General features: G+C 35.4%; 1 protein-coding gene across 4 annotated transcripts; it reads right to left on the bottom strand.

Annotated features, from left to right (window-relative positions):
* Positions 1-1,737: 1,737 nt before the first annotated feature.
* Positions 1,738-17,658, bottom strand: LOC110025558 (BTB/POZ domain-containing protein NPY3-like). Of its 4 annotated transcripts, none has more exons than XM_020726122.1 (5): positions 17,548-17,658; positions 16,897-17,463; positions 13,945-14,014; positions 12,061-13,245; positions 1,738-2,684 (listed from the first exon to the last, which is right to left on the bottom strand). In XM_020726122.1, the coding sequence occupies exons 2-5, from the start codon at positions 16,956-16,958 to the stop codon at positions 2,097-2,099; spliced, it is 1,905 nt and encodes a 634-aa protein (XP_020581781.1). In that variant the 5' UTR covers positions 16,959-17,463; positions 17,548-17,658; the 3' UTR covers positions 1,738-2,096. The 4 variants fall into 4 exon arrangements, with proteins under 4 accessions (XP_020581781.1, XP_020581790.1, XP_020581796.1 ...); XM_020726131.1 differs by having other exon boundaries at positions 17,554-17,658; XM_020726137.1 differs by having other exon boundaries at positions 16,897-17,452; positions 17,554-17,658.
* Positions 17,659-26,547: the final 8,889 nt, after the last annotated feature.

The raw sequence follows: 26,547 nt of genomic DNA, 5'->3' as shown, positions 1-26,547 counted from the left end.
TTAAAACATACTTAAAGGAAAATTTGGTTTAAGTTCATGATGTATTAAAGTATTTTCATTTTTCTACCTGTTATGAGTTTGTTTTTGTTAAAAAAAAATTATTCTGACTTTGTTTAATCATAACATTTGCTAAAGTTTTCCTTGCTCTTATAACTGTAGTAAAACGTAGCACCTACAAATGGGAATGTTGAATTATACGAGGCATTAATTGGAATATCAACCATGTTGCATACCATGCAAATAAACTCTCAAAGTAGACCGGCATTTTCCTCAAACTTCATAATAATATCCTGCAAAATATATTCTATTGTATAGTAAAAGTAATTAAGCCAAATCAAGATGAGTACAGACTCAAAATATATAAGTAGGTCTTTCTCCTAGCCCAAGCCTGTTAAAGAAACAAACCCAAGTGAGAGTGATAAGAATGGTGAAACACCACCTGAATGCAAACAACCGAATTACATCAGTCGAATGCAAATGACTGAATACAGATGGCTGAGCATGGAAGGGTTGAATACAACTGTGATAGAAGAGAATACGAGAACAGAGATTACTAATTATTCGCCAACCACTAGTTAACTTTGGAGAGAAAATCTGCAAAAAGATTTGACCAAGGAGACAACTAAATGTCCCTAAAAGGCCCGGGCACTATCACGACTTATCTATTTCTTTATTTAGAAATTAACCACTATATATATGGAGCATTTAATGAAAAACAAGATTTCAATCTCTTCCTTTTATCTAAGCTACGCGCTTCCTTCTCTTCGGCTCTCCATCTCTCTCTGTGTCATTTCCTTTCTTTTTCTCTGACATTGAAAAAAACAAGATTCAACATGTTCCATTGTTTTGCCAAGGGCCCTAATGATCAATACTGATTGATCAAATAGTGACTTAATGTGTGTGTGTGTGTGTGTGTGTGTGTCTTAGCATATTATTTTTATAATCAAATAAATACAAGATAATAAATCATTATTGTTAGCTTTATTCTAATTAATAAATATAGACATTAGGATATCCTGGCCTAAATTTTATGATGCTAAAGTTGCTTATAAAAAGTTCGTATTACACTATTCTCTAAACAAATTCAATATTTTCGAACCCATTATAATAAAATATGTATCGCATGATTCTATTTTGGGTCATTTACATACAAACCAGCTAATTCTCCAATTTATTTACACATCCATCTAACACCTAAACATTATTGCCTTTTTATATTTAAACCTCCGAAATCTTTCATATCACATTAAAAAAAACTACCAATTTAAGTTTTAAAAAGTGAAATGCACATTTTCATGCATAAATAAGGTGGTTTATGTAAAAATTGAAATATATAGGAATTGAGTGGTTATATATGCTAATCTTCCTCGCATTTTACAAAGGGAACTAAGAAAAGCAGTTGAAAATTCTAGCTTTGAAGCCGCCTCCACATTGTCGGTATATCCAGCTGATAACTGATCTAATAAAAGTAGCAAGGCTCTTTGCTTGAGTGTGAATTCTTGAGAGAACGAAAATAAAAGAGATTGGCTTGAGAGGAAAGTTATCTCCTAATGATTTCATTTTAAATTAGTGGGGTTAATTAGAACTCCTGACATGTCACAGTTGTCATTATTATATTTCTTGTTCTCGCAACGCATTTTAGGTGGAATTAAAATAATACTGACAATGGTTCTGCAAGGCCAGTTGGAAACAAAACAAAAAATTCTAATGCTTCAGAGGCTTGCTGAAAAATTTGAATCCAAACGCATTTTTCTTCATCAAATCCATGTTACAGCAAAAATTTTCTCCCATTGTGAACTGTAAACCCATAAAATATCTACAGGTCCCCAACAATCTCAGAGCTGGTCTTGCATGAGAAACATTGCCGCCAGCGCCCAAAACACAACAGAGCTATTTTTGCCTTTTGCCCCCGAACATTTCTATGTATTGTTGTGTATTACAATGAACAAAATATTACATTACAGATTCTGTACACAGTAACGAACCGCAATACACAACAATACACAGCAGCGATCTGATAGATTTCATCAGTTCAGCCGATTCTGCCAAAACTACTTATAATTCATGAATCTCTGTAACAAAACCTACTCCAGCTTTTAAGTAACTGAATATCTGATGTTCCTTGATGCGGTGGACTTGACTTCTTCAGGGTTAATTGACCCATGGCCGTCGGATGTGTCGGAGCTGCTGTTCTCGCCGCCGTGCACCTTCCCGGACCACAACTTGCTCAGCATTCTGTTAGGCATGAGAACAGACTTCACTTTTCCGGCAGCTTTATCAACTTTATCGTCGCAATTCTTGCTTGCATCTCCACTGCTGCTGCTCTTTTCGCTTCCTGTAGCTCGTCGACCAACCAGCTTCATGGCATTAAGAGAGTTGATGTCACCGGCAGTGGGGACTCCATCCCATTCATCCCCGGTGTTTGCCATTGTTGCAGCAGATCTGGAGGTGCCGTTGGAAGCAGCACCGTTTTCTCGAAATTCTATTGCTTGAGGTACAAGTGGCTGGATGCCACTAGCTAAAGTGGAATGTCTCACTTGCTCGAAAAATAGAACCTGTACGACTACTCGAAGGGGAAGCCGGTCGTTCTGCACGGCGTGCATGCATGCTTCTGGTGATAGTTTCCTGCAATCCATGAGATTGCATATTTTCTTCTTTTCAATCTTTGTGAGGTCGGGGTGCTCCTGCACATGCAAAAAGAAGGCAATTTTTTGCAAAATTAAAGGTGTGGCTGATGTAAAATGGTAATAGCAGTTGCCTCTTATCACTTCAAATTAATTTGCACACACTGGTGATAGAAAATCAGGGTAAATCATAACTTAGGGAGCAAGAGTTACCCTGCTATAACATTTCTTTAAAATATTAATAAATTTCACTCTAATGAGTTTAAGCAGTTCATATTTTAGTTTTGTGAGTAGCTTCGATTAGAAACCCAAGTGTTCATTAAAAAAAAACTTAATGCAAGAGATACTCTTAAATAACTTAAATAAGCATTTCAACATTTTAAAAAACAATACAGATAATAGATACCCAAAAGCCAATTTTTCCATTGTTGAGAATTTGTTGGCTCATTAACTCTATATCATTCTTTGAAGGATGCGGCTCCTAATCTCTCTTCTTCTGGTCGTGTGGGCCAGGGGTTCTACCCCTTCGTCTTTGCATGAATCCCTCATCTTTTCCCTCTTTCCTCTTCTAATACCTCTATTCTCGGTCCGGGATGACGGTAAACTGGAAAAATATAGTCTCTGCTGATATCCCTAATCCTACTATTTTTTTCAATTCTTATATTCCTCCTACTGTGAGAAGATCTTCTCAGATGGAGAAAAGTGAAGAAAGTTCGAGGCAATGGAACCTCATTTTGGTCGGTTACAAGTTGGAAAAAAGGCCTTTCTATGGTAGTATTTTGCAAGCTATTTACAGCACCTGGAACCTATGGGGTATTGTTGAACTTTTTTTTTTTCTAAGGGAATTTTTATTTTCAAGTTGAGTTGTGTTGAAGACTATGAGATGATTTTGATGAGGGGTCATGGTACATTAATAGGGGGCCCTTTATTTTTAAAAAATTGACTTTAGATTTTAAGTAGGTGAATGGGGCTTTCGTGAGGTGCATGTATGGATTAAATTTCTTAATTTACCTTTATGTTGTTGGTCAAGAAAATATATTTCAAGAATCGCTAGCAAAACCAGTGTTCCTCTGGCTGTTAATCTTCTCCCGGCCAAAGGAACCAGTTTAACGTATGCTAGGGTTAATACTCAAATTAATGTGGACCTTGCTATTCTAAATTTCATTAATATATCTGTTAAAGATCAAGCTATTATGATCCCCATCTTTTACTAGTGGAAGCTTAATCCTTGCAAGTTTTGTGCCACTTTTGATCATGATCTCACTTTTTGTTGGAAGTCCCCATATCACAAACCCTTTGTTTCCCTTGTCTCTATGGAGCTTGATTGTGTTAATCAATTGTTCACTCAAAGCCCTCGATTTTGCCGATTGAGTTTGACAGTTTGTAAGGAGGAATGAGGGAATCTTGCTCCCTTGTATTAGGTTCGAGGGCGCTATCCCAGAATGCTTTTATTTTCCTCATACATAACACATCGGCGTTGTACCTGCAACACTCCAATGTCAAGCTAGCAATGCCCACAGCCTGGAAAACAGTGTCATCACGCCCAATTCTAGTTAAGGTTACGAGAGCACAATGCGTAAAAGCCCTGACGCCAGTGACCAATTTTGGGCAGTTTTTTTCTTAAAGTTTTGGTTTTGCTAATAAGGTGTTAGATTTTGAATTCCCATATGCAAAAGAGAGAAGAAGAGTGTCCTGAAGTTTTCCAAAGTTTAAAGAGGCTCGAGTGTAGTAATACTTTGTCTGATTCTCCTTATTTTTCTTCTTAGTGAATTTCTTGGTTTGGTGTAAGCCCGTGTTTTCTCCCGCTCTTGAGTTTTTTCACATTAAAAGTTTGTGTTTTCTGTGATTTTTTTTATCTTGTTATGTTCAAAATTTTACTCCGAATCTCTCGAATGAATTTCCACAATTTAAATATTTCCAAATATAACCCACCTTCCACCTGAGCTGATAGGGTGGAATCTTCTGCTGAAGCACCCATTGATGCTCATAAGAACCCCCTTTACGTGTCAGTAACGCCTCTCTCAATCCTCCTGATGTCATACTTCCACTTCTCTGCCTCCACTAAATTCACTACTTAATGCCACAACTTTATGCTTGTTTGTTTCTGCTGCTCTTTCATCCTCTATCCATTCCCCTCTTCTAAAGGCCAAAAAGGAAGATGCAAATGGGGTTCTTCTCATCTTAATTTCATTATGTTTTTTCCAAATATTATTACTAATGTGTGCGAGTTCTATAATGATATTCATATCACCGGTTGCAGAGATCTTCTTAAAAAGAATCACATTGATATGATTTGTTAGCTTAAAATAAAGCTTTGCTCCTCGCTCTCTAATCCCCTCGCCATTTCTCACAAGTTTTTTTCTAATGAAAACATTGTGAATAATTTTAATATGGCAGATAAAGGGCAAATTTGAATTAAATGGAATTCGTCTGTAATTTCTTTTAATGTTTTGTGTACTCATGCTCAGTACATACATGGCATCATTAGCTACTCAGCTAAAATATCACTTTCTATATTATTTTTATCTATGCTGATAATTGTGCTATGAAATATAAAGATTTTTGGAATGTTATCTAATCTTTGGCTAATTCTGTTAATAGGCCTTGGATCAACTAGGCAGATTTCAATGGCATTAGAAGACTTAATAAGAAAATTGGCGAGTATCCTCAGCTTCCAAGTAAACTTAATAGTTTTCATGACTGAATTTTCAATCCTGGTCTTTTTAAACTACAAAATGTTGGTCATTCCTTTAATTGGTTCAAACAACAAACTCATAACCCTATATGTTGCCATCTAGATGGGGCTTTTTGTAATAATATGTGGGTGAAAAGTATCCACATATTTATCATAACTTATTTAACAAATAATAAGAGCATATTATTAAAATTTATTCAGAGAATAAGATTATAATATAACAACTCAAATTCTACATCAGCTATTAGATTCACGTGCATCATTTAAATCATTATCTAATAACTATGAATTGACCGTTGCACATATCTTAAAGCAGATCAAGAGATGTCATTGAAAGCATTGGTGTCGAGTTTTGCATCAGTGTTAAAGAAGGCACTGGAGTTGGGACGGTGGGAGCTATTTTAAAAACACACAAAAAAAAAATTCCTTATTTTTTATTTTTTAAAAATAAAAACATTTTTATTTAAAAACAAAATAAAAAAAAAATAATAAGCAAATATATTTTTTGTTTTATATTCTAATTTTGAAAATAAAAACAAAAAACAAAAGATAAAACGTGATCCCAAATCGTCCCTTAAGTCATTGATTGAATTTTCATCGTTTTTATTTCTTCTAAGCAGAATAACACGGTGAATGGTGATCAATGTTCGATTTGTGTAATTTGCTAAAAAATGTTAGCTTTGCTTTACAAAAGTGGAAATGAAATTCTTTAAATACTCTATCTCTCACACAATCAGGTATCTCGAGCTGAAACAAACTGATATTTGTGCTCATTTGGAGAATGACCCTATTAATAACGATCTTCATGTACAAGCCATCTCCATTTAACAAGATTTGACTACTTGTTTAGCTTGTGAATAAAATTGGAATCAACAAAAGCCAAATGCATGTTGTTATCTAAAAGAGAAGATGACATTAAATTCTTTCATCAAAGAATTAAAATAAGGAATAACTCCTGCACTATCAAATAACAACTGGTTGATAATCTTTTTCTGACTGCTCTGGATGGCATTGCTAAACATGATATTTCTTACTTTTTTTTATTTACTTAATAGCTCCTCTTGTGGGCTTTATGACTTTGATGCCTTTTTTGTTTTACATCATATTAATTTTTATGATGCTAATGAACTATGTTGTTTTTTTTCTAATTCGGAGGCTAAAAATGTATTTATTCTAGATTGGTTCTAATAAAACTCCTAAGTTGGATGATTTCTCTTCTAAATTCTAAAAAAAGCTTGGGATATTATTTGTACGGATTGCATTGAGACTATTAAGCATTTTTTTAACCATGCTGAACTTCCTAGCAAAAAATACACTGAAAAGTGTGAATTCTTTTGATCATTGTGTAAATGCTAGAACATCCCCTGAAAGCAACGCGTTGTATGACCTGAATATAGTGAAAAGTTTGTAAGGGCCGCTACATCGATGTTCAAGTTTAGTGTCAACTAAACAAGCGTTCACACATTACAGACGGATGCAAGTAAAAAAATTGGTCTATGCAACTAATATTAAAATAGGATATTTGAATATAGGTACTCTCACAAATAAATTAATGGAATTAGTTGATATTATGATTCATAGAAAGATAAATATCTTATGCATTCAAAAAACTAAATGGGTTGAACTAAATGGGTTGGAGAAAATGCTAAGGAGATTGATAGCTTAGGTTTTAAACTTTAGTAATCAGGTATTAATCACACTAAAAATGGTGGTGTAATTATAGATAAGAATTTGAAGTATAATATTGTAAATATTAATAGAATTATAGAAAGAATTATAGCCTTTAAGATTGTTGTTGATACTAAATTTTTTATTATCATAAGTGCTTATGCTCCTCAAGTAGGCTTAAACATAGGTTCTAAGGAAAAATTCTGGAATGACCTAAGAAGAATTAATACAAATGATACCTCTTGAAACAAAAATTTTCTTTGGATGATATTTAAATGGACCTGTCGATAGAGTGGTTGAACATTTTGGAAATATTCATGGTGGCTATGATTTTGGAGTGATTAATGAAAAAGATAAAGTTATATTAAATTTTGCTTTGGGATATGATTTTGTTATTGCTACTACTCTATTCAAGAAAAAGGATGAGCATATTATTACTTATAATAATATATCTAATAAAACACGTTAATTATTTTCTTATGAGAAGAAGGGATCGTCGAGAATGTAAAAATTGTAAGATCATTCCAAGTGAGAATTTAATTACTTAACATCGATTATTAGTTCTAAAATTTAAGATGAAGAGTTGTAAACTAATGAATACTAATCATTGTCATAGAATTAGATGGGGGCACCTAAAGACAAATAAAATTTTTTTTATGAGTAAACTTCAAGATTTCAAGATTTGGGATGTCATAAAAAATAAATTTTATGTGGAATAAATAACAAACACAATTAAACAAGTGACAAAAGATGTACTTGGAGAATCAAAAAGAAAAGTTTTTATAAGATGGTGGAATAATAATAAGTAAAAAAAGATAAAATATAAAAAATCATGTTATAAAAATTGGTTTAAATGTAAAATCTTAGAGAGTTAAGAAAAATATAAAATGACCCGTAAGGAGTTTAAGAGAACAATCTGTGATCTTGAAAATTCTGTTTTAATAATATTTATAATATATTAGATACTAAAAAAATGAAAAATATATGTATAAACTAGCTAAACAAAGAGAAAAAAAAAAGTAAAGATTTAACTCAAGTAAAATATATCAATGATGAAAATCAAAAGTTCTTTTTTTAGAAACAGATATTCAACATAGTTGGGTAAGTTATTTTGATAAAATTTCCAATGAAGTTTCTGAAAAAATGTCGACCTTAATGATCTTAATATCGTCAATAATAATAATAATATGTTTCATATTTATTGTCACATTAGTAAAAATGAAGTTGGGAGGCTTTAAAGAAAATCAAGAGTGGAAAGGTTGTAGGATCTAATGATATCTCAATTGAAGTACATAAATATTTAGGAGAATTGGGATTTTTTTTTTGCAAGAATTATGTTGATGTATCACACTTTAAAATTATGAGTGAGGGCAATTGAACATAGGCTAAAGACATATTACAAAGATTTCTCATAATCAGTTTGGATTTATGATGGACAAGTTAGCAATGGAAGCTATATATTTATTGAGAGGTTTGATGGAGAAGTATAGATATAATAAGAAGGTTCTACATATGATTTTTATTGATTAAGAAAAAACTTACGATAAGGTTCCAAGAGATATTTTTGGAGAGTTCTAGAGAAGAAAGGTGTTGATATGACTTAAATTTAAGTCATTCAAGATATATATATATATTAGAGTTGTCACTTGTGTTTGAACAAAAGGAGGATTGACCAAATATTTTCCTATTTAAGTTGGATTACATCAGGGATCGACTTTAAGCCCATATCTTTTTGCTTTAGTTATGGATGCTCTTATTGGACACTTACAAGAGAATGCAATTTGGTGTATGTTTTTCGTTTTTGATATCCTTCTTGTGGATAAGACTTGAGAAAGATCTCATAAATGTGAATTATGGAGGTCTAAATTAGAGTCTAAAGACCTTCGTTTGAGTAAATCTAAAACTAAATACATGGAATGTAATTTTAGTAGTAGTAGTGGCTCCAGTGACGAAGTTGTAACTATGGGTGATCAAATAATTAAAATGTGTGAATGCTTAAATATCTTGGCTTTATTGTTCAAAGTGATGGTGATATAGATGGGAATGTTATTAGTAAAATTCAAATTGGTTGGTTGAAGTGGAGGAATGCTTCAGGTCTATTGTGTGATAGAAAATTACTGCTTAGACTGAAAGGAAAATTTTATAAGATGATAGTGAGACCTGCAAAAGAATAAAACTAAGTTAAGTGTTGCCGAGATGAGAATGCTTAAGTGGGTGAGTGGCTTTACACTTAGAGACAAAATGTGAAATGATTATATCCTTTATAGGGTTGGTGTAGCTCCAATGGCGGACAAGATTAGAGAGAGCCGACTTAGATTGTTTGGTTACATTAAATGTCAACTATTTGATGATCCAGTTAGGAGAGTAGATATTTTAGATTCGACTTATGTTAAGAAAAGCAGAGGTAGACCCAGAAAGGCTTGGGAATATTGTATAAAAAATGATCTTAATTTATTAGAATTAAATAAAAATATGACACTCAATAGGAAGCAATGAAGAAAAAGGATTTATGTAGCCAACCCCACGTGGGATAAAGGCTTGTTATTGTTGTTGTTGTTGGCGCTAAACTTCCAACATTATTTCGTTGTCCTTTTCCCAAAAAAAAATGCATGCTCAAACTTTTAATAATTTAGTCAATCTCTTTTTGTATTTCCATTTACAAAGTCATTATAAAGTTATTGGATGATAGGCTTACATTAACTCTCCATAGCATCATTCATGAATTCTAAGCAGCATTTGTTGTTGCTAGAGATAACAAATAACATTATCCGAATTAATGAATTTCTCTATGGTTTCAAAGCATCCAATTAATCAATTTAAGAAAAACTTTTGGCCATGTCAATAGATGTGTTCTTTATAGTCGGATGGAAAGTTTGGGCTTTCCTAGTATTTTCATTAAGTGGGTTCAAGCTTATACAAAGGATGTTCAATTCTCAATTATTCTGAATAAAGAGAACAAATCCTATTTTTTCTCCACTTCTGGAATAAGGCATAGCTACCCTTTGTCACCCTATTTATTTGTATTAGTGATGAATGCTTTCTCATCTTTGATGGAATTCTTTAATGTATTAGAGATGCCTCGGGGCATCAAGCTTTCCCCCAACTTATTTATTCTGACAATTTATTGATTTTTGGAAAAACTGTTTTGCAGTCCATTACTTCTCTCAATTCTATGATTAACACCTTTAATTGGGCCACAAAACTGTCTCAATGCCTCCAAATCTGCTATCTTCTTAAAGTCAGTCAGTTGCATTCTTCAATAGCAAATATGTATTGTTAGTGGTGGTCAACATAAAACACATCCCTGGGATTGCTTGAAAGTTGCCATTAAAGGTAGTAAGTTGAATGCTATGGATTGTCATAAAATTATTGATAAGCTTGACGTTTATCTCTCAGCTTAGAACAGAGACTCCTTTCATCTACTACTAGCTTGCAGCTTGTCAAAACCACCATTTGGAGCTATATATACTATTGGTATAGATCAACCAATATTCCCAAAGGGTTAAGAAGAAAGATCTCTACTTCTGTAAAAACTTTTTACATCATAACTCAGCTGAAAAGAAATTACATGCTATTGCTTGCAATACCACCACGCTTCCTAGGAACTTTAGTGGCCTCAACTTCCCTAATCTGGGACCAGTTTACTTGGATGCAGCCACATAGGAGATAGATGTTATAGAAGATAAATGATCTATTTTGAGCATGAGGGGATCTACGGTTGATTTGAATCGGTGTTCTATCTTATAGTTTTTCTAGTTACCGGCATCTAATGAATATTCTAACTCAAATTTTCAGTTCTGTTTTGATTCAGAATGGGATTTTAAAGTTTTCTTTCAAGTATATTTAGTGATTCAGTAGATTTTAGGGAATATATCATCCGCTTGCTGCCTCAAGCTTTGCTTTAAAAGGCTGCTTTAGTATACACCAACATCCATGTTGCGTTATTCAGTTATTCTTCCTGAAATAAAGTTTTTGTTTTTGTTTCTTTATCAAATATGTGTTTTCCTTTAATAGCTTTTCTATTGATGTCATATTTGTAATCATATTAAGTTAATAAACTAGGCATAGCCCTCAATTACCCCCAGCAAAAAAATATTAAGTACAACACTCCATCTCCTTCCACCGTGCGACCCGTCAGCTCTTTCATTTTTCAATTCGAGAACACGAAGACAACACGTCCACCCAACTTCCCTGCTCTAGCCGAACGCCTTCCGCCAGCCTGCAATATGCCGTTTCCAATGTTCGCCACCTCTCAGCTTCCCACCTTTTCAATTCTAAAAACGGCAGCAACAACCACTGCCTAGATGCCGTAGACCCATCGGCGCCTTACATAGAGAGCCTTTGTCGTCTCTCAGACCACCTCTTCTCTCTCCACCAAATCCCTGAATTTGATTTCTTCTCCGGCGAATGCATTGTCACTGGTGGCAATGAGCTCGTCGTCCACCATTGTTTGCTCTATGTGTGGAGCTCCTTCTTTTGAGATATCTTTTCGCGAAAGGAGAAGGCACCAGCATTTCCGGTTAGGATTGATATGAAGGAATTAGTGGGAGATGAGTTTGATGTGGGATTCAAGGCCTCGATTCTCATTAGCCTTGACATTGGATGCCCTAAATTGCTACCGACAAGGAGATGGGCTTCTCAGTCCTATGGTGTTGTGGCTTTAAAACTAATGGGACAGAACCTTAAATGTATGTCAGATCAACCCAAATGTTGCCATAACGGTCAAAAGAGGCTGAAGCGGATTAAAAAAAAAAAAGACTGTTCTGGAACCAACACAGGATCTAACAAAAAATGGGAAAAAAAAATATTGTTTTCACATAAATGATGATAAAAAAAAGCAATCAGAGTAGTGCATGCACTGCACATGTTTTCTTAGAGGACATTAAATACACCAACAAATAATCAAGGAGTCTAGAGAGAATTTCGATGATATGCAGAGATAACTGATGCTAATAGGTCTAACCACCAACCCAAAGCTTCAATAAGTTTAATCAACGTTATATATATATATATATATATATATATAATGAGTAAAATTCCAAATTCAATCATTAAAGCGTGATGCAAGTTTACCTTTAGGAACATATCAATAGCACGATAAAGCCCATCATGAACTGGTCTCGAGAAATCCATAGTCTTCCCAGCTATTTCGACAAACTTTGAAAACAAAAGATTGGGATCTTTGGCAACTTCAGCAAGGTATCCATCAATCAATTTTGCAACACTCAACATTGAGTTGCCCGAAACTGAACCTGAACTCCTATCTTCCTGAATATCTCCTGACATCTGAAGGCTACTTCGAACACAACTATGTTCATACATTACAAACTCTTCCACCACATTAAGAACCAGATCAATGTCATATAAAGTGCTTCCTCCTTCTGGAGCAGGAATCAATAAATCAACTACTGATGCATCCTCCAACTGATGTCCCGTTCTCTTGATCAATTCTTTCTTACAATTTTCACTGCAACCCAGAAAGCATGCTGCATTCAGTAGTTTTAGTAAAAAACTGCACGATACCGAACCTCTCTTAGTAGGAAGTAACCACAGAATGGTTTCCAGTGAAGTGCGGCACTTTGCAAGATCTTCTCCATCTGATATAATTGTTTTGCTGAAGTCCGGTAATCTTCTGTAAGCATAAGTTTTTAAAGCTTCCCCAATGACTTCAGCAGATACTCTCCCCTTGAATTTTATGGCCATTATAACCTGCTTATAGCAGTCCATTTGAAGTTCACAGAGATCCTCAACCCACCAGTCTTTAGGCACATATTGTTGCTTCATTACACCATTCCATTGCGAATCTATACCATTTTCCAGCAATATTTTCTTTCTATTATATGTATATGACCACTCTACGTTTGAAGGATCAATAGAAGCCTTGGAAGCTATTGAGTCTATGCAGTGGCTGGTTACCTTGAGGTCTTCCGACCAAGGTTGAAAGGACTTTGAAGTTTGGAGCATGATGATCGAGTCTTTCCAGCTACGAAGTATGCTAGAGTTGAGAAACACATCAATCTTATAGATGAGATTCCCTTTCTCGACGGTTTCGTGCATTTCAAGATATTCTGCAGCGCAGCGAGCAGCAACAACATTATATGCGTTGAGGGTGACAATCATGCCGTAGCAAAATTTCGCACAAATCTCAAAGGCAGCAGGGCCACCGGGGATGTCGGGAATTTCAATCTCATCGCTGCTTTCCTCACTTGTGGCGACAACCAAGCGGTGGAGGCGGGGACTCTTAGACAAAAGGGGAAACTGCACACAAAGCCAATGGCAATGTAAATCATCCTCCTCTTCATGGCAACAAAAGTAATCATTATAAAAGTTGGAGGCAATTCCACAAAAAATGAAGAAGACAATTGAAAAATATTTCATGCTGGATATTTAATAGAAGTATCATTATAATCAAGGGAAAATTTACATTGCACACAATCTTCATGTATTTACATATGGAAAAAAGTGTCAAAATGGTCCCTTTAGTCTCAGAGTTCATAATTTAGTCCCCAAACTCTTTTAAACTGATATTAAAACAGACGGGGACTAATTTAACATTTTTATAAGCTCTGCAACTAGAATGACCCAAAGTAAATAGTCGGAGGACTACTTTGGCACTTTACTCTTTACATATACATAGCACTCAAATTTTTAATATCACATCAACGGTTGCACTATTACCATTTTTTAACAGTGAAATGCATATTTTCATGCATAGGTTCAAAGCACTGAAGTGCTATGTTTGTTAGTATGAAAGTATAGTTGTGAGACATGTAAAAACATAAAAATTGTGTGCTGCCTGAGTAAATTTCTCTAAATTCGATACCGTGGAGAGAAATGAGTACATGAAGAATGGTATAGCAATCGAATAACAGTGACGTCAAAAAGAAATTATACAATTAAGTAATAACTGTCTATGAATACCATAAGCATCAAGATTCAAAACGAGATTAGTGATACCTTATGAAGATAAAACTTCACGCCGCTCACATTAACAATGATGTCTGTTGCCAATTCTGTAGCTACAAACCTGGAAATAAAATTTTTCTATGAATGCCTTCATGAATGACCAAAAAAAAAAAAAAATCACACTCCGCACATAAGTCAGATAGCCAATTAAAAACCATATTCTTACATTCAAAGCTTTGTCATAAAGAAGCAAAATTGAGTTTCCATTGAATCCACGGGTATGTCACCAGTCAATTGCAAAAAAAATTCTTTTAAATCATTTCAAAATTTAATATTTAGAGAAAATAAATAGATATCACCCTCTCTTGAAAATATTCTGGGAAATACTGCATGAAACAAGATCACTCAGTTTAAACAAAAAGCTAACAATAAAATTAAAAGACTTTAAAAGCCTAAAGCGTTCCATTTGGGCACATTGCGAGAACAAATAGTCTTCTCTACCTTCGCAACTCTAGAGCCTCAATTATAGACAAAGCTAACCATGGTCAGTCGGACCAGGATCAAGATTGGAATCATTTGGAGCTCTATCCCTTGGGCACGATCCGAATGGCAGATTCGGATTCAATATCGTAAAAGGTGCAGTGTGTATAGATCGTGTCGCCAACAAGAAGAAAAGTCTTCCGGGTCGGAGAAGGGCCAAGACAGAGAAATAAGAAATCAAAACAAAAAAAAAGAGAAGAAGAAGATGGAAACAAAAGGAAGAGAAGAAAATGGAAACAAAAAGAAGAAAACGGGGACATGAAGCGACAAGATATAAAATAAAGAGTTGAAAATAGAAAAGGAGGAAAAGATAAAAAGAAAAGGACAAAAGTAAAAAGAGGAAAGAACAACTCTCATACCCCAAAAACTAGAAGACCGTGTACAGTAGAACAAGAGAAAGATAAGCACAATGTCTTACCTTGTTTGCTTTTCATTAAAGAAGAAAACGAAAATATTAAAAGGGAGGAAGAAATAAAATATAATAATCTCTCTCCATAAGCAAAAAACTTTTCTCCATCTTTATTTTTTCGGGAGAGCATCTAAAAGAAAAACAGAAAATCTCTTTCCCATGGTGAAATGAATATTATCTTTAAACCTCTCCTCCAGGAGAGCATTCCAGAAGAAAAATAAAAATAACTCTCCAAATCTCTCCTCCGAGATGAGCATTCCAAAGATAGTCTCTCCTACGGGATGAGCAAACAAAGCTTCTTCTCCCCCTCAAGAAATCTCAAAAAACCCACTCCATACGCTCAAGTCGGAAGAAGCTATGGAGGTGGTTCTCTACACCTAAGTGACAATATCTACAAGTGGTACGGCGTAAATCACCCAACTAATGAGTCTCAGCAGTTTTCCCCTACGAAGGCAACGACAAAACCGCCTAAGACTTGGCGTAAGATGAGGCCCACCGGAGGCGATATATCGACAAAGATAAGAGAGAGGATAAGGAGCGAGTTCGAATTGTGAGAATTTCTATCTAAAAAATTCAAAAAGCAAGCTTGATTATATTTTCCAAAGATCTAAACCTCAACTAATAATTTTTTCTCCAAAAAAAAATAAAAAAAAAACTTATTTCACTAAAAGGCTAGCAAAAGTATTGTTACAAGTTTAAGTCCAAGAAGAAGCTTAAAAAAAGGATGTCTTTGGCACTAATGAGTTTTTCATTTTTATCGTAGTTTTGCCTCTAAGAAGTTGGGGGAGGGGGGTGGTAATGTATGGCCTAAGAATAGGCCACGCCAAGCATAACGATCCACCGTCATATACAAACCAATAGACACGCAACTGTTGAGCCAACCGGGTCCAACCAACCGACCAACATAGGTAGGCCACCTCCTGCCGACCAACCACCCTCACCTGGCTGACCAACATGGTCTGGCCACCAGGCCACCCACCCTCACTCGGCTGGCCCACATGAGTTGGCTAACTCCTAACGGTCGGCCACCCTCACTCAGCCGGTCAACATAGGTTGGCCACCCAGCCAGCCACCCTCACTCGGCCAGCCAACATGGGTCAAGCACCTCCACCCCTAGACGATCGACCACTTGGACCAACCACTCGACACCGACAAGTCCAGCTCCGGGAAACTCCAGGAGGATCGATTCAAGCAAGGGAAAGACCAAAATACACCTCTCAACTCTCCTAAAAGGCAAGGGCTAATGTAATATAAATTTCTCCTCTCTCTCTTTTTCTATAAATAGAGGACCCTTAGATGTAAAAGGAGTCTCTTTAGGCTCTCTTTCCCCTCTCATGTAGGGAACTTGCTCCCCTTCACGCTCACATTGCAACCTCATTTGTGTGGAATAAAAGGGACCGTCGAGCCCGAGGACCAACCCTATTTGCCCCTGGACGGGGCAACCCTCTATTTCTTTCTCTCCCTCTATTTCTCCACCCCCGGGAACCGACTCTATCCCTTGAAGTAGTGTTTATAGTAGGTTTCACAATTACTATAAAAAAAAGAGGAGTTGAGGGACTGATCTCCAATAAGAACTATTCATCCTAAATACATTTAAAATTAAATTAAAAAAAAAAAAACTTTAATAGCTTAATCAAGAGACCAAGACATGTTTATGATGAAAATGGATAACCAAGAAAATCACAGACTTTAACTAAGTGAAATATAACTAGAATCGAACAGTCTCAAACCATAAATCGTTTACAAAACTCGAAATTTTATGAGATATACTGATAAACAAAAGACGAAATCAATAATTAACACTAGAATCGTACAACTAAACAGCCTGAGCGCTTATTTGGTTGCTAAAAGTTAGAAAAATGATTAGAAAATGGAGAATATACTAGATTCCGACATTTTATTTGATTCAGTTATCAATTAGTATGTGTTTTAAATTTTACTAACGCCTTCAGAATGAATCAGAAGTTATGATATCATCGCCATTTTCTAAGCATGTTCTATATGAACAAGCACCTAAATAAGCCCTTAGCAACAAGCAGAACAAACTTCCATACCTGATATTGTGCCCATCAGACCGAAAGGCGTCAGGCTTCGATCCAAGCTTCATATACTTCATCTTGAAAGAAATTTGCAAACCTCTTCTCAAATACTGAGACCTCAACACCTCACAACTTCCTTACGCTCATATCATCAGAAGAACATCAAATTTAAGGAAGCTTATCTATTGTAAGATGAGAGACTGAAATTCCTGAAGCTTTAACAAGCTTTAAGTAATCTCAGGAAAGAGGAAAATGTAAGGAACGATTTCTTTTCTCCCACACAAGGACAGAGAATTGGAATTTAGGGTTTAAAGTGTCAAAGCAACAAACGTCGGTGTTTCCCAGGCCAGAGGCAAAACCCCCAAAATCCGCAGCCAAAATAGGCAAAACCTCTAGATTCGCAAACCATCAAGAAGAGCAGATGAGCACTCTATCACTAAAATCCAACTCCAATTTCTTATCACTTAATCTGCTTCCTGTCCTTTCATTCATTCTTCTCTTCTTGTCCTCCTTCTATGATCTCCATTCACGAGAACAAAATCCGAGTCTCCAAAATTCGCAAGCACATCACCTGAAAATCAACTAAACAGCTTCTTGGAGTGAGAAAAAAGAAGCTAAAAAAAAGCAGACAAAGAGCATCTTTATAGCACTCGGATGGAAGATTACGGAGACCAAATCAACGAGTTCTAATCAAAGAATCTTCCGCAAGCGGGCGAAAACCTAGATCCAAAACTGGGGATAACAATCCAAGAAGCCATGGGCAAAGAATCCCATGTGAACAACACACCACATAAATAGAAACCGGATTTACATACATATCACATATTTTTCATGTAATTATATATTTAATATTTAAATTTTAATGGTTATTCAAATTTTTTGTTGTTATAGCGAAATTAAAATATATACATTAAAAATATATTTTATTTTAAAAAAAATAATATTAATAGTATTTAAATGTAATCTTAAATATTTTATTGATATATAATAAATATTAAAATATTTACATATATTTATAAAAAACATTGCATTTCATTTTTAAAGAAATTTATAATTTTTTTTTTATCTGATTGGAAAGACATGGATGGTATGAATAAGATGTTAGGTAGGTAAATACACATAAATTAAGAGGTATGTATTTAAATGCCCCATATGAGAAATATATCTAGATTTGAGAAATATTATATTTGGAATTCGGATGCAAACTGTGTTCGGACAACAACTACAATAAAAAAGTGGGGGTGGATCACAATCGTTGTCCGGACGTTTAATATTATTCCCTAAACCCTAAACGAAACAAGAAATAATTTATAGCTCATTGCTTAAACAAGATAGTTGTATCATCAAGATTATTATGAATTCAAATCATATATTTTATAATTTATCATTCATTATTTTAAATGATTAATTAAATAATTTAAAAAAAAATAAAAAAAACTATAAATAGGCTGTCAATTCCAATGAATCTAACTAACATAAGTACAAAATAAATAAGTGTAATTTGTGCTCAAAATGTCATTTTCTTATAATGAATAAGTTAAAATGCGGTACAAGCCGTTCCCAGTAATAAAAAGTACAGGAACAATTTCTAAAACTAATAATATTGTGTAAATAAAATTTTTATGACCAAATTATTTACCTTTTTCTGTTTGGGGCAGCTTATTTGGTGCGGTGGCGTTTTGAAAACAAATCTGACCTATTTGGGTAAACTGTATTTTGGTAGCTTATGCGTTTTGAAAATGCTGAAAATTGCGTTTTCACACCGCACCTATCTAGGTGCGGTGGCAGCTTTTTGGTAGTGGTATGGCTGTTCCAAAAAAAATAAAAATTTGTAATAGCTACAGCACCTAACTTATTCTCAGATTATTTTTATTCAGCTTATCAGCAGATTATTCAATGAGCTGCAGCTGCCCCAAACAGACCCTTAGGCCTCCAGTTGAGATGACTTAAATTCTAAAGATATTGGATTGATAAATTTCAAATATAAATATTTCAAATGCTCAAATTTTATGATAATTGCCAAGTTGATAAAAAATTTCATTCAGAGGGATATATATATGTACTCGATTCTTTGTAAGCAAGACATAATTGGCAAGATTCATGTAAAATCATATGCCAATACTATGATCGATTCTTTACGAGAAAGAAATAAGTTCTCGACATGGTTCAAATAAAGCAATCAAATCCTAATGATGACCATGCTGACTGAAAATCTCAACCAGAGGAGTACCCTTGTAAATCAATTTTCAAATTAAGTTCTCAAAATAACAAACTAAAAATTCTTAAATTAAAATTAATCACCAAAGGCTTCAAACAAACAGATCAAAATATTCAAATTAAAGTCATTATCTCAAGATTTAATGTGAACTCCATCAACCCTCTGCAATAATATAATGGGGGTGACCAATTTTTAATTGACTTCAGCTCACAAAAAAATGAGCGACAAAGAAGATAAAGAGTTGTCTTTAAAGTGCTAAAGGTGGCATGTTATTGCCAAGCTGATATATTTGGTTAGCAAAGCTATGTCTTAAATGAGGGTCAACAAAATTTAACTTTCATTTCAATTTTGGAGGCTAAGTTTTTCTTATTTTGAGGTTATCACGTATGGTGTATGTTTCAAGAGTTTTATTCCCAGCCTTAGATTTGTGGATGTGATATTTAGGTCATTGGGGATATATTGTGTCATTGAGCGGTGCTCCCTGTAATTAAGCAAACGTCTTTATGGTTAAAAGTAACAAGATTGATAATCAAAGTAAGCATAACAACAATAAGTATTTAGTTATAAGAGAATGTGTTAAATAGAATACATTAGTTATTGAGCATGTTCCCTTTTAGATCAAACTTTATTTCTTGTTTATAAATAAGTTTGAATTGATAATAACTTATTCTTTAACATAAGAAATGCCAAAAAACAATCTTAAATATCATATTGATAGTGCGAGTCTTAATTACTTCAATTAATGTCATTTTATGGATAAATATTTTTAATGAAATGTAGGTGTGATATCAATATTCATTTATAGTTATCTTTGAGTACACATCCATTACTATGAAAAACATCATTAAAATTAGATCAATGTGAGAATATAAGGTTTATTAATTTTTTTCATGGGTACATGTAAAAGAGATATAGTTATCTTGATATATAAGAGATTATACACCCTCTTAGAGGATGTATTAGCAAGATTCATGAATTTATTTATTATCATATTAATAACAAAATATTAGGATTAAGTGAGATTATTAATTTCTTAAAATACTTAGAATCTTAAAATAAGTAAGAAAAAAATTCCCACCATGAAAAATATTGAAATAATTTTTAAGACAATACCTTTCGTAGATAAATATTTTTTGTGATGGGCAGAGAAAAAAATTGATTGAAATAATAAACTTTGTATTGAATAGTGATGGTAACTAAAGTTGAATCTTAAGAAATAGCCACTTTGGTTGTGTTGAAAGATATTTTAATAGCCATTGACACAAGATAAGTGTTGTTTGAGTTTTTTTATTTTTTATGTGTTGTTGGCGATGTTTATAGAAGATAGCTCATAAGTCAACCCAATTAAATATGCATTTGAGCTATTTGGTTGGTGAAAAAGATAATAAAGTGTAAAAAATGTTGTGGTATATAGAATAAAATAGAACGATAGACGATGAAGCGAAAAATATAATGAGAAAATTCACACCAGAAAATAGTAACACAGTGGAACACACAGATTTACATGGTTCGGTAAATTGCATACGTTCACGGAGTTGCAGAGGATTTTACTATTTGAGGAATATACACTAGTCAATCATCTTGACTTACAAGATGGATCTCTCACTTCCGCACTTTCTCTTCTTCTCTCTCGACACCGAGATACACCGAAGAAGATAAACTTACAAGAGAAATAAACTTAATTTCTCTTCATTTCTCTTCTAACCACAAGTCACCAAGAAGAAGCCAAGGGAGAACAATCTTCTTCTTCTTCTTGTTTCTTCCTTCTACTGCAAAGAACTACTGATTGCACTTCTCTTCCTCTATCCCCTGGAAGTAGAACTGCCAAAGAATAGCTCAAAAATGCAGTGCTAAATCTGAAGGAGAGCCGTGCAATACCTTTAACAGTGGCGGGAGGTGCAACTCTTCACGAAACAGGGAGCGGAAGTAGTTGAGGCGGGAGTAGTTTCGCGAAGGGGCGAAGCAAAACTTTGCTTTATGATAGAGCGGGAGAGAGAAAAAACCTTTTTTTTGTTTTAACTTAATTGGACTTTACGCTTAACAAAAAAATATAATAATGGAGCAGTGTATTGTACTTAAAATACTATGAAATTGTATGGTTATATGAAAAATAAATGAACTAATTTTTTTTATTATTATTTGAAGTAAAATGAAAATAATGTATGTCAAACTAAGTGTATGTTAATGACGGAGACGGTGGCCGGCAACAACAGCAATGACAAGCAGGACTGTGCAAGGGTGGTGGATGGTGGTGATGTTGTGGTTGCTGGTGGTTGCTGGTGGCAGTAGACGGCAATGGTGGTCGCTGGTGGTTGCTGGCGGCAATGGTGGCCGAAGGTGAATGCCGACGGTAGTGGCTGGCGGTAGGCACAACTGGCTGGAGGTGGTTGCAAGTGGGTGCGGCGTACAACACTTTAGATTAAGGGTCTGTTTCGGCAACCTTCGAATTGAGAAGGAAGAAGATGAAAGCCCTTGCTCTTCCGTCAAGGAAGAAAATAAAAATAAAAACAGCGAGGTTTGACCCTTCACGCCCAGCGAAGACGGTGGCGTAAAGCATACCTTACGAATCAGAAAGAGAAATCGAAGGAACACGGTCCGATCTCATCTAGGGTGTAGAAGTTCGATCGCAGTCAGCGAACTAGGGAGGGAGAGCACGAGGGGTATCTAGGGCAGCGATGATAGCCGAACGCGGGTCGCGAGTCTTGACCCGTGTCGAAGCCCTTAAGAAATTCAGCGAAGCGGGACACAGTGTGATATGAATAATCCGGGGGAACGTTCACCCAAACACTATGGCAGCATTTTCAAAACGCAGGAAAACGCCGCCGCACCTAAATAATCTGCCCCAAACGGGCCCTAAGTCGCGTTTTTACTTTCTGTCGAGCTTCAAATTCAATGGAGATAAATTAAGGGTTCAATTTCAAATACAATATTATTTATATTGAATTCCAACTCCTTCCGAACAAATAGTCCACCTTCCAAAATTAACTTCAAGCAGCTTATTTTAAATATAATTTTTGAAAAGTGAAATTAATATACAACAATAACAAAAAAACATCTATTTCACGTGTTGAATGTATCATTCGGATCGGGTTCGACAAACAATGCTAAATGGCTCAATCATACCAACTCCCACGTAAAGATAAACTTTCTCTAAAATAACATCATGATGAATATTTACTAATAATATTATTAATTATAATTCTTATGTGAGATAAAAATAAAGATAGTAAATCAATGGGGACTCATTTATAATAAAGTTTCTATAAACAAGAGCACCATTATAATGTAAAATAAGTATCCTCAAATATTAAGGGTTGGGATAAGTCTAGCTTATTTAAAAGTAGCTGTGATGTTATCGAATAATAATTCGGTGCTAAAAAAATTACGGTGATAATTATAATTTTTTTTTAAAATCAGTTCGCAGCTAGGGCTATCAAAAAAGCTCGTTGTTCGCGAACAGCTCGTGTTCTACTCGTTAGCTGTTATACTGGTTGGCGAACGAGCCGAACATGAACAAATTTTTAAAGCTTGAATTATAAACGAGCCAACACGAATGGCTCTTGGTTCGCTCTTGTTCGGCTCGTTTTAGCTCGAAAAAAAAAAAACTATATATCTATTTATATAATAATATATTAGATATATTATTTATATAATAATATATTATATAGACTTTATATCTCAATTTAAATCGTAATGTAATGCGGTTATGTGTTTTTTTTTTTCATACATTTGGTCCATGTTCGAATTCAACATTTTACATCTATTTTTTTCAATTTAATTTTAATAAGCCAAATTGGAGCCGAACACGAACACACTGTTCACGAGCTGATTTGGAACACGAGCAGTTTCAAACGAGCCGACATGAGCCCAGCTTGAGCCCAGCTTGAGCTCGCTCAAGCTCGGCTCGTTTAATTTATATAAAAACCACCGCACCTAGTCAGGAGTGGTGGAAAAACACAGATTTCAACGTCAATTTTCTGAAGAAGTTATCAAAACACAGCTTATCAAAACAGACAAAGATGTAGTGTCGTGTCATACCGCTACGACGCCGCCGCCCTCAAACATACCCTAAATGACCTATTTTCTCTCATATCTTATATATATATATTTGGCCTAACTCGAATTATTGAACTTTTTTTATTTTTTGATTGTGTGAACTTAGAGGTCAATCACGGCGCAACAACGAGAAATACTCATAAAAATACATTAAATCTATGTGTTGGATCTAATTGGGTCGCATCAATCATGACTCGCCCGCATGACGTATCAAATCATTCAACAATCCCGCATTAATGAAGCGACAATAATAGCTCATGGAAATTGACCATTCCGCCGGACTCCTGTGGCGCTAACGAATATCTAGCTGAAATTGCTTGCCAACCATCCAAAACAGTTCTATTTAAGAAAAATATTAAATACTACCAAAAATTATTAATTAAAATGTTGGGACGTCTTTATTGATTTTTCCCTTCTAGTACGAACAGGACTGCTGGATGGCCGGTTATATGTTTAAGCTCGGCTACTTTTGCGAGGTCATTATTTTTCTCTTTGCTTCATTCCAGTCTACTATTATTATTATTGATGATTTTAAGAAAATTCACAGTGGTAGAGTAATAGATTATCATCTTTGAGATAAAAAAAAAAAGAAAGTAAGCAGCAGGATATACTTTGACTTTTTATGTGGAAAACCCTTAAAAGAAAAAAAAATAAGGGGTTTAGCCCAGTTGAAATAATTCACTATGAATGATCAGTACACATGTCTATTATTCCCCTAAATTAAGAAAGAAGAAATTAAAAAGTTGCATGACTATAATCTGGCTGCAGTTCTTAGTGACAACAGGTTGCAATGATCATTGTTGATTGTTGTGGGGGTAGTAATCCGTCGTAGTGTTGTAGATGGTTGCTCCAGAAGCGTTGATTGGTTAGAGAAGTCATAGTAAGCAGTTGCGGTAACAATGAATCACGTAGTTGGCGAGTATTAATGGCGTCCGTAGGCCGAGGGGGCTGGAGTCGGGAGCTGCATAAGTTGATGGCGATGTAGGTCGTTGGGGCGAATATTGATCAGGTTGGTAGGCCACTAAGGCTGAAGTCGGGAACAACATGAGCTGATGATCGTTTAGGTTGTTGTTGGCGTGTGGACTGTACTGGTGAGCTCCTGTCCCACAGACGGGAGATGGTTGCTAGATTTTCCAAATTACGACGTCTGGTCACTAGTGGTTGACAACGATCGGTGGTGGTCGACGACGGTCGTAGATGCTCAACGACGATCAGCGGTGGTCGTGGTGGTCGCGGCGGTCGGCGGTGTTCGACAACGGTCGGTGGTGATCTTGAACTTCAGCTCTTTCTCAAAGCCTCAAGTTCTCTCCCAAAGCTTCCCCTCCATTTTATGAGATGGATGAGGCTCTATTTATAGTGTTTTGGGTGCAATTAATGCAGGAATATGAACCGTTTTAATCGAACGGTCCGGAGAGCTTCCTTCGATCATACGACATTCAATGGACATTTGAGCATCTTAATGATATCAAAATTGAGTGATATTGGCCTCGTTAGATTCGTCTTGTCAAGACGCTCGATTCGAGTATAAACGTAACATATTTGACAACTGTTTAACCTTCCAACTATGTACCAAAATCTTCTAATTGTGGTTTAATGACTTGATTTGGGTTTGATTTGACTCAGATTGGACTAATTTGATATCATTAGGTTCATCTCATTGAGCTGGTCAATTTGATTATAATTTTGCTGAAATCAAGGCTCTGGATGAGTTTTTATCAAGAATTGAATGTTTCTTGTTCAAAATATTATCTCGAGATCCGTGTTATGCTTCGAGATTCATGTCGGGTGATGAATACACAAAAACTTTTTACTTCTCTTTTTGAATATTTGAATAGAGTGTGTCTGCCAAAGTGACTGAACTAAGCCCACTTATTAAAGTGATTGAATTGAGCCTACATGTTGAAGTTGTTGATTCAAGCCCAACAGCTCGTGCACCCCTTTGCCTTCCTGGATCCTTGTCGATCAAGTAAAAGAATTGTCGATCTCATCTAGGTGGCGAGCCAGCGATCCAGGAAATGTTTAACACCTGTTAGTTGCTTCCTTACGAGTCTCGGGAGGATCGTATGGGAGTTCAACCCCACCTTCTTTACTTGAGAGTGTACGTCCTCGCATGACGCTTGTTTCGCTATAATCGACACCTCGGCCAGATTCTCGTTGATGTCTGCAAGGGTTGCATCACTACCCCGACCTCTCAAAATTCAGTCATCTATACCAAGAGACAACATAAAGCAAAAGGACTTTAATAAAATTAAAACCCAACAAATAAGGTCGAGGCACCTTGTATCTAAAAGTTGATCCAACTAACCATAATTGATACATCACTCTCATCATGCGACGAAAGGGCAACAACATCCCTTTGTTTTGTCTGTGTGGTTAGTGGGCCTTGTGCTACAATAGAAGGTTGACAAGTTAGATCAATGATCGAATCAGTCAACCAAGTATTCCTTCACTTATAATCGGGGAACAAATCAGACGACCCACCTGATTTGCCATTGAGATTGCAACTGCTTATATCTTATTAATGATGAATTTCTTCTTTCTTTCACCTTATGGGCAGTTCTAACTTTTTGGTTTCCCAAAGGCAAAATAGATCAAATCTTTTTTAGGGATATCACTTAAGGGGTACGTTATCCATCACAACACCCACAAGTAGACCAATTCATATGAGAAAAGTCATGGAGCAAATAAGGAATGGGAAGGAGTCTCATCACATATTATGTACAAAAATCAAAGGCTCGTAAATCAATGGAGTTTGATTATTGAACAATTAATTAAACAATAAATGAATTTTATTTTTGCATTTAATTATCGTACTCTTATCCCAACGTTGCTTTTAAGAAGTAGGAGATCAAAGAACTAAAATATTACATAAAAAATGTGATGGCGCCTATTCTGAGAAGATCAAACAGTCTTGAAGCGAAGAGTATGACAAAGGATGACTCACTAATAAAAGAACATGACTTATTGAAAGCAACCGGAGGATACAAGAACGTTGGAGTTTGGAGCCCGGTTTGACTTACCGCTCCCGCTCCCGTCGCGACCCCATTCTGCTTCCGCCTCCAGTTTGTGAATCCCCGCCTCCACTTGTTCCTGTTTCCCGAAGCAAAGCTTCGGTTCGCCTCCCACCTCTTTAGTCGTAAACTGTAGGCGCCAACCGCTCCCGCTTTCTTCTATTGTGAAGCGAAGCATCCCTTTTCTCCCTCCTCTTCATGATAAAAGGCATCACACGCACAGTTCTCCTTTAAGTTTTGAAGCACGGCCTTTATTCTTCTTTGGACTTCCACGGGAGAGTAGAAGAGATGCACAAGTAGTTTCTTGCAGCAAAAGGAAGAAGAAAGAAGAAGGACAAGATTGTTCTCCCTTGGCTTCTTCTTGGTGGCTTGTGGCAGAAG

This window comes from Phalaenopsis equestris, unplaced genomic scaffold (genome assembly GCF_001263595.1).
Source record: "Phalaenopsis equestris unplaced genomic scaffold, ASM126359v1 Scaffold000002, whole genome shotgun sequence".
NCBI lineage: Eukaryota > Viridiplantae > Streptophyta > Magnoliopsida > Asparagales > Orchidaceae > Phalaenopsis > Phalaenopsis equestris.
The sequence above is the reverse complement of the archived record's forward strand: the minus strand, read 5'-3'. Positions and strand labels throughout refer to the sequence as shown.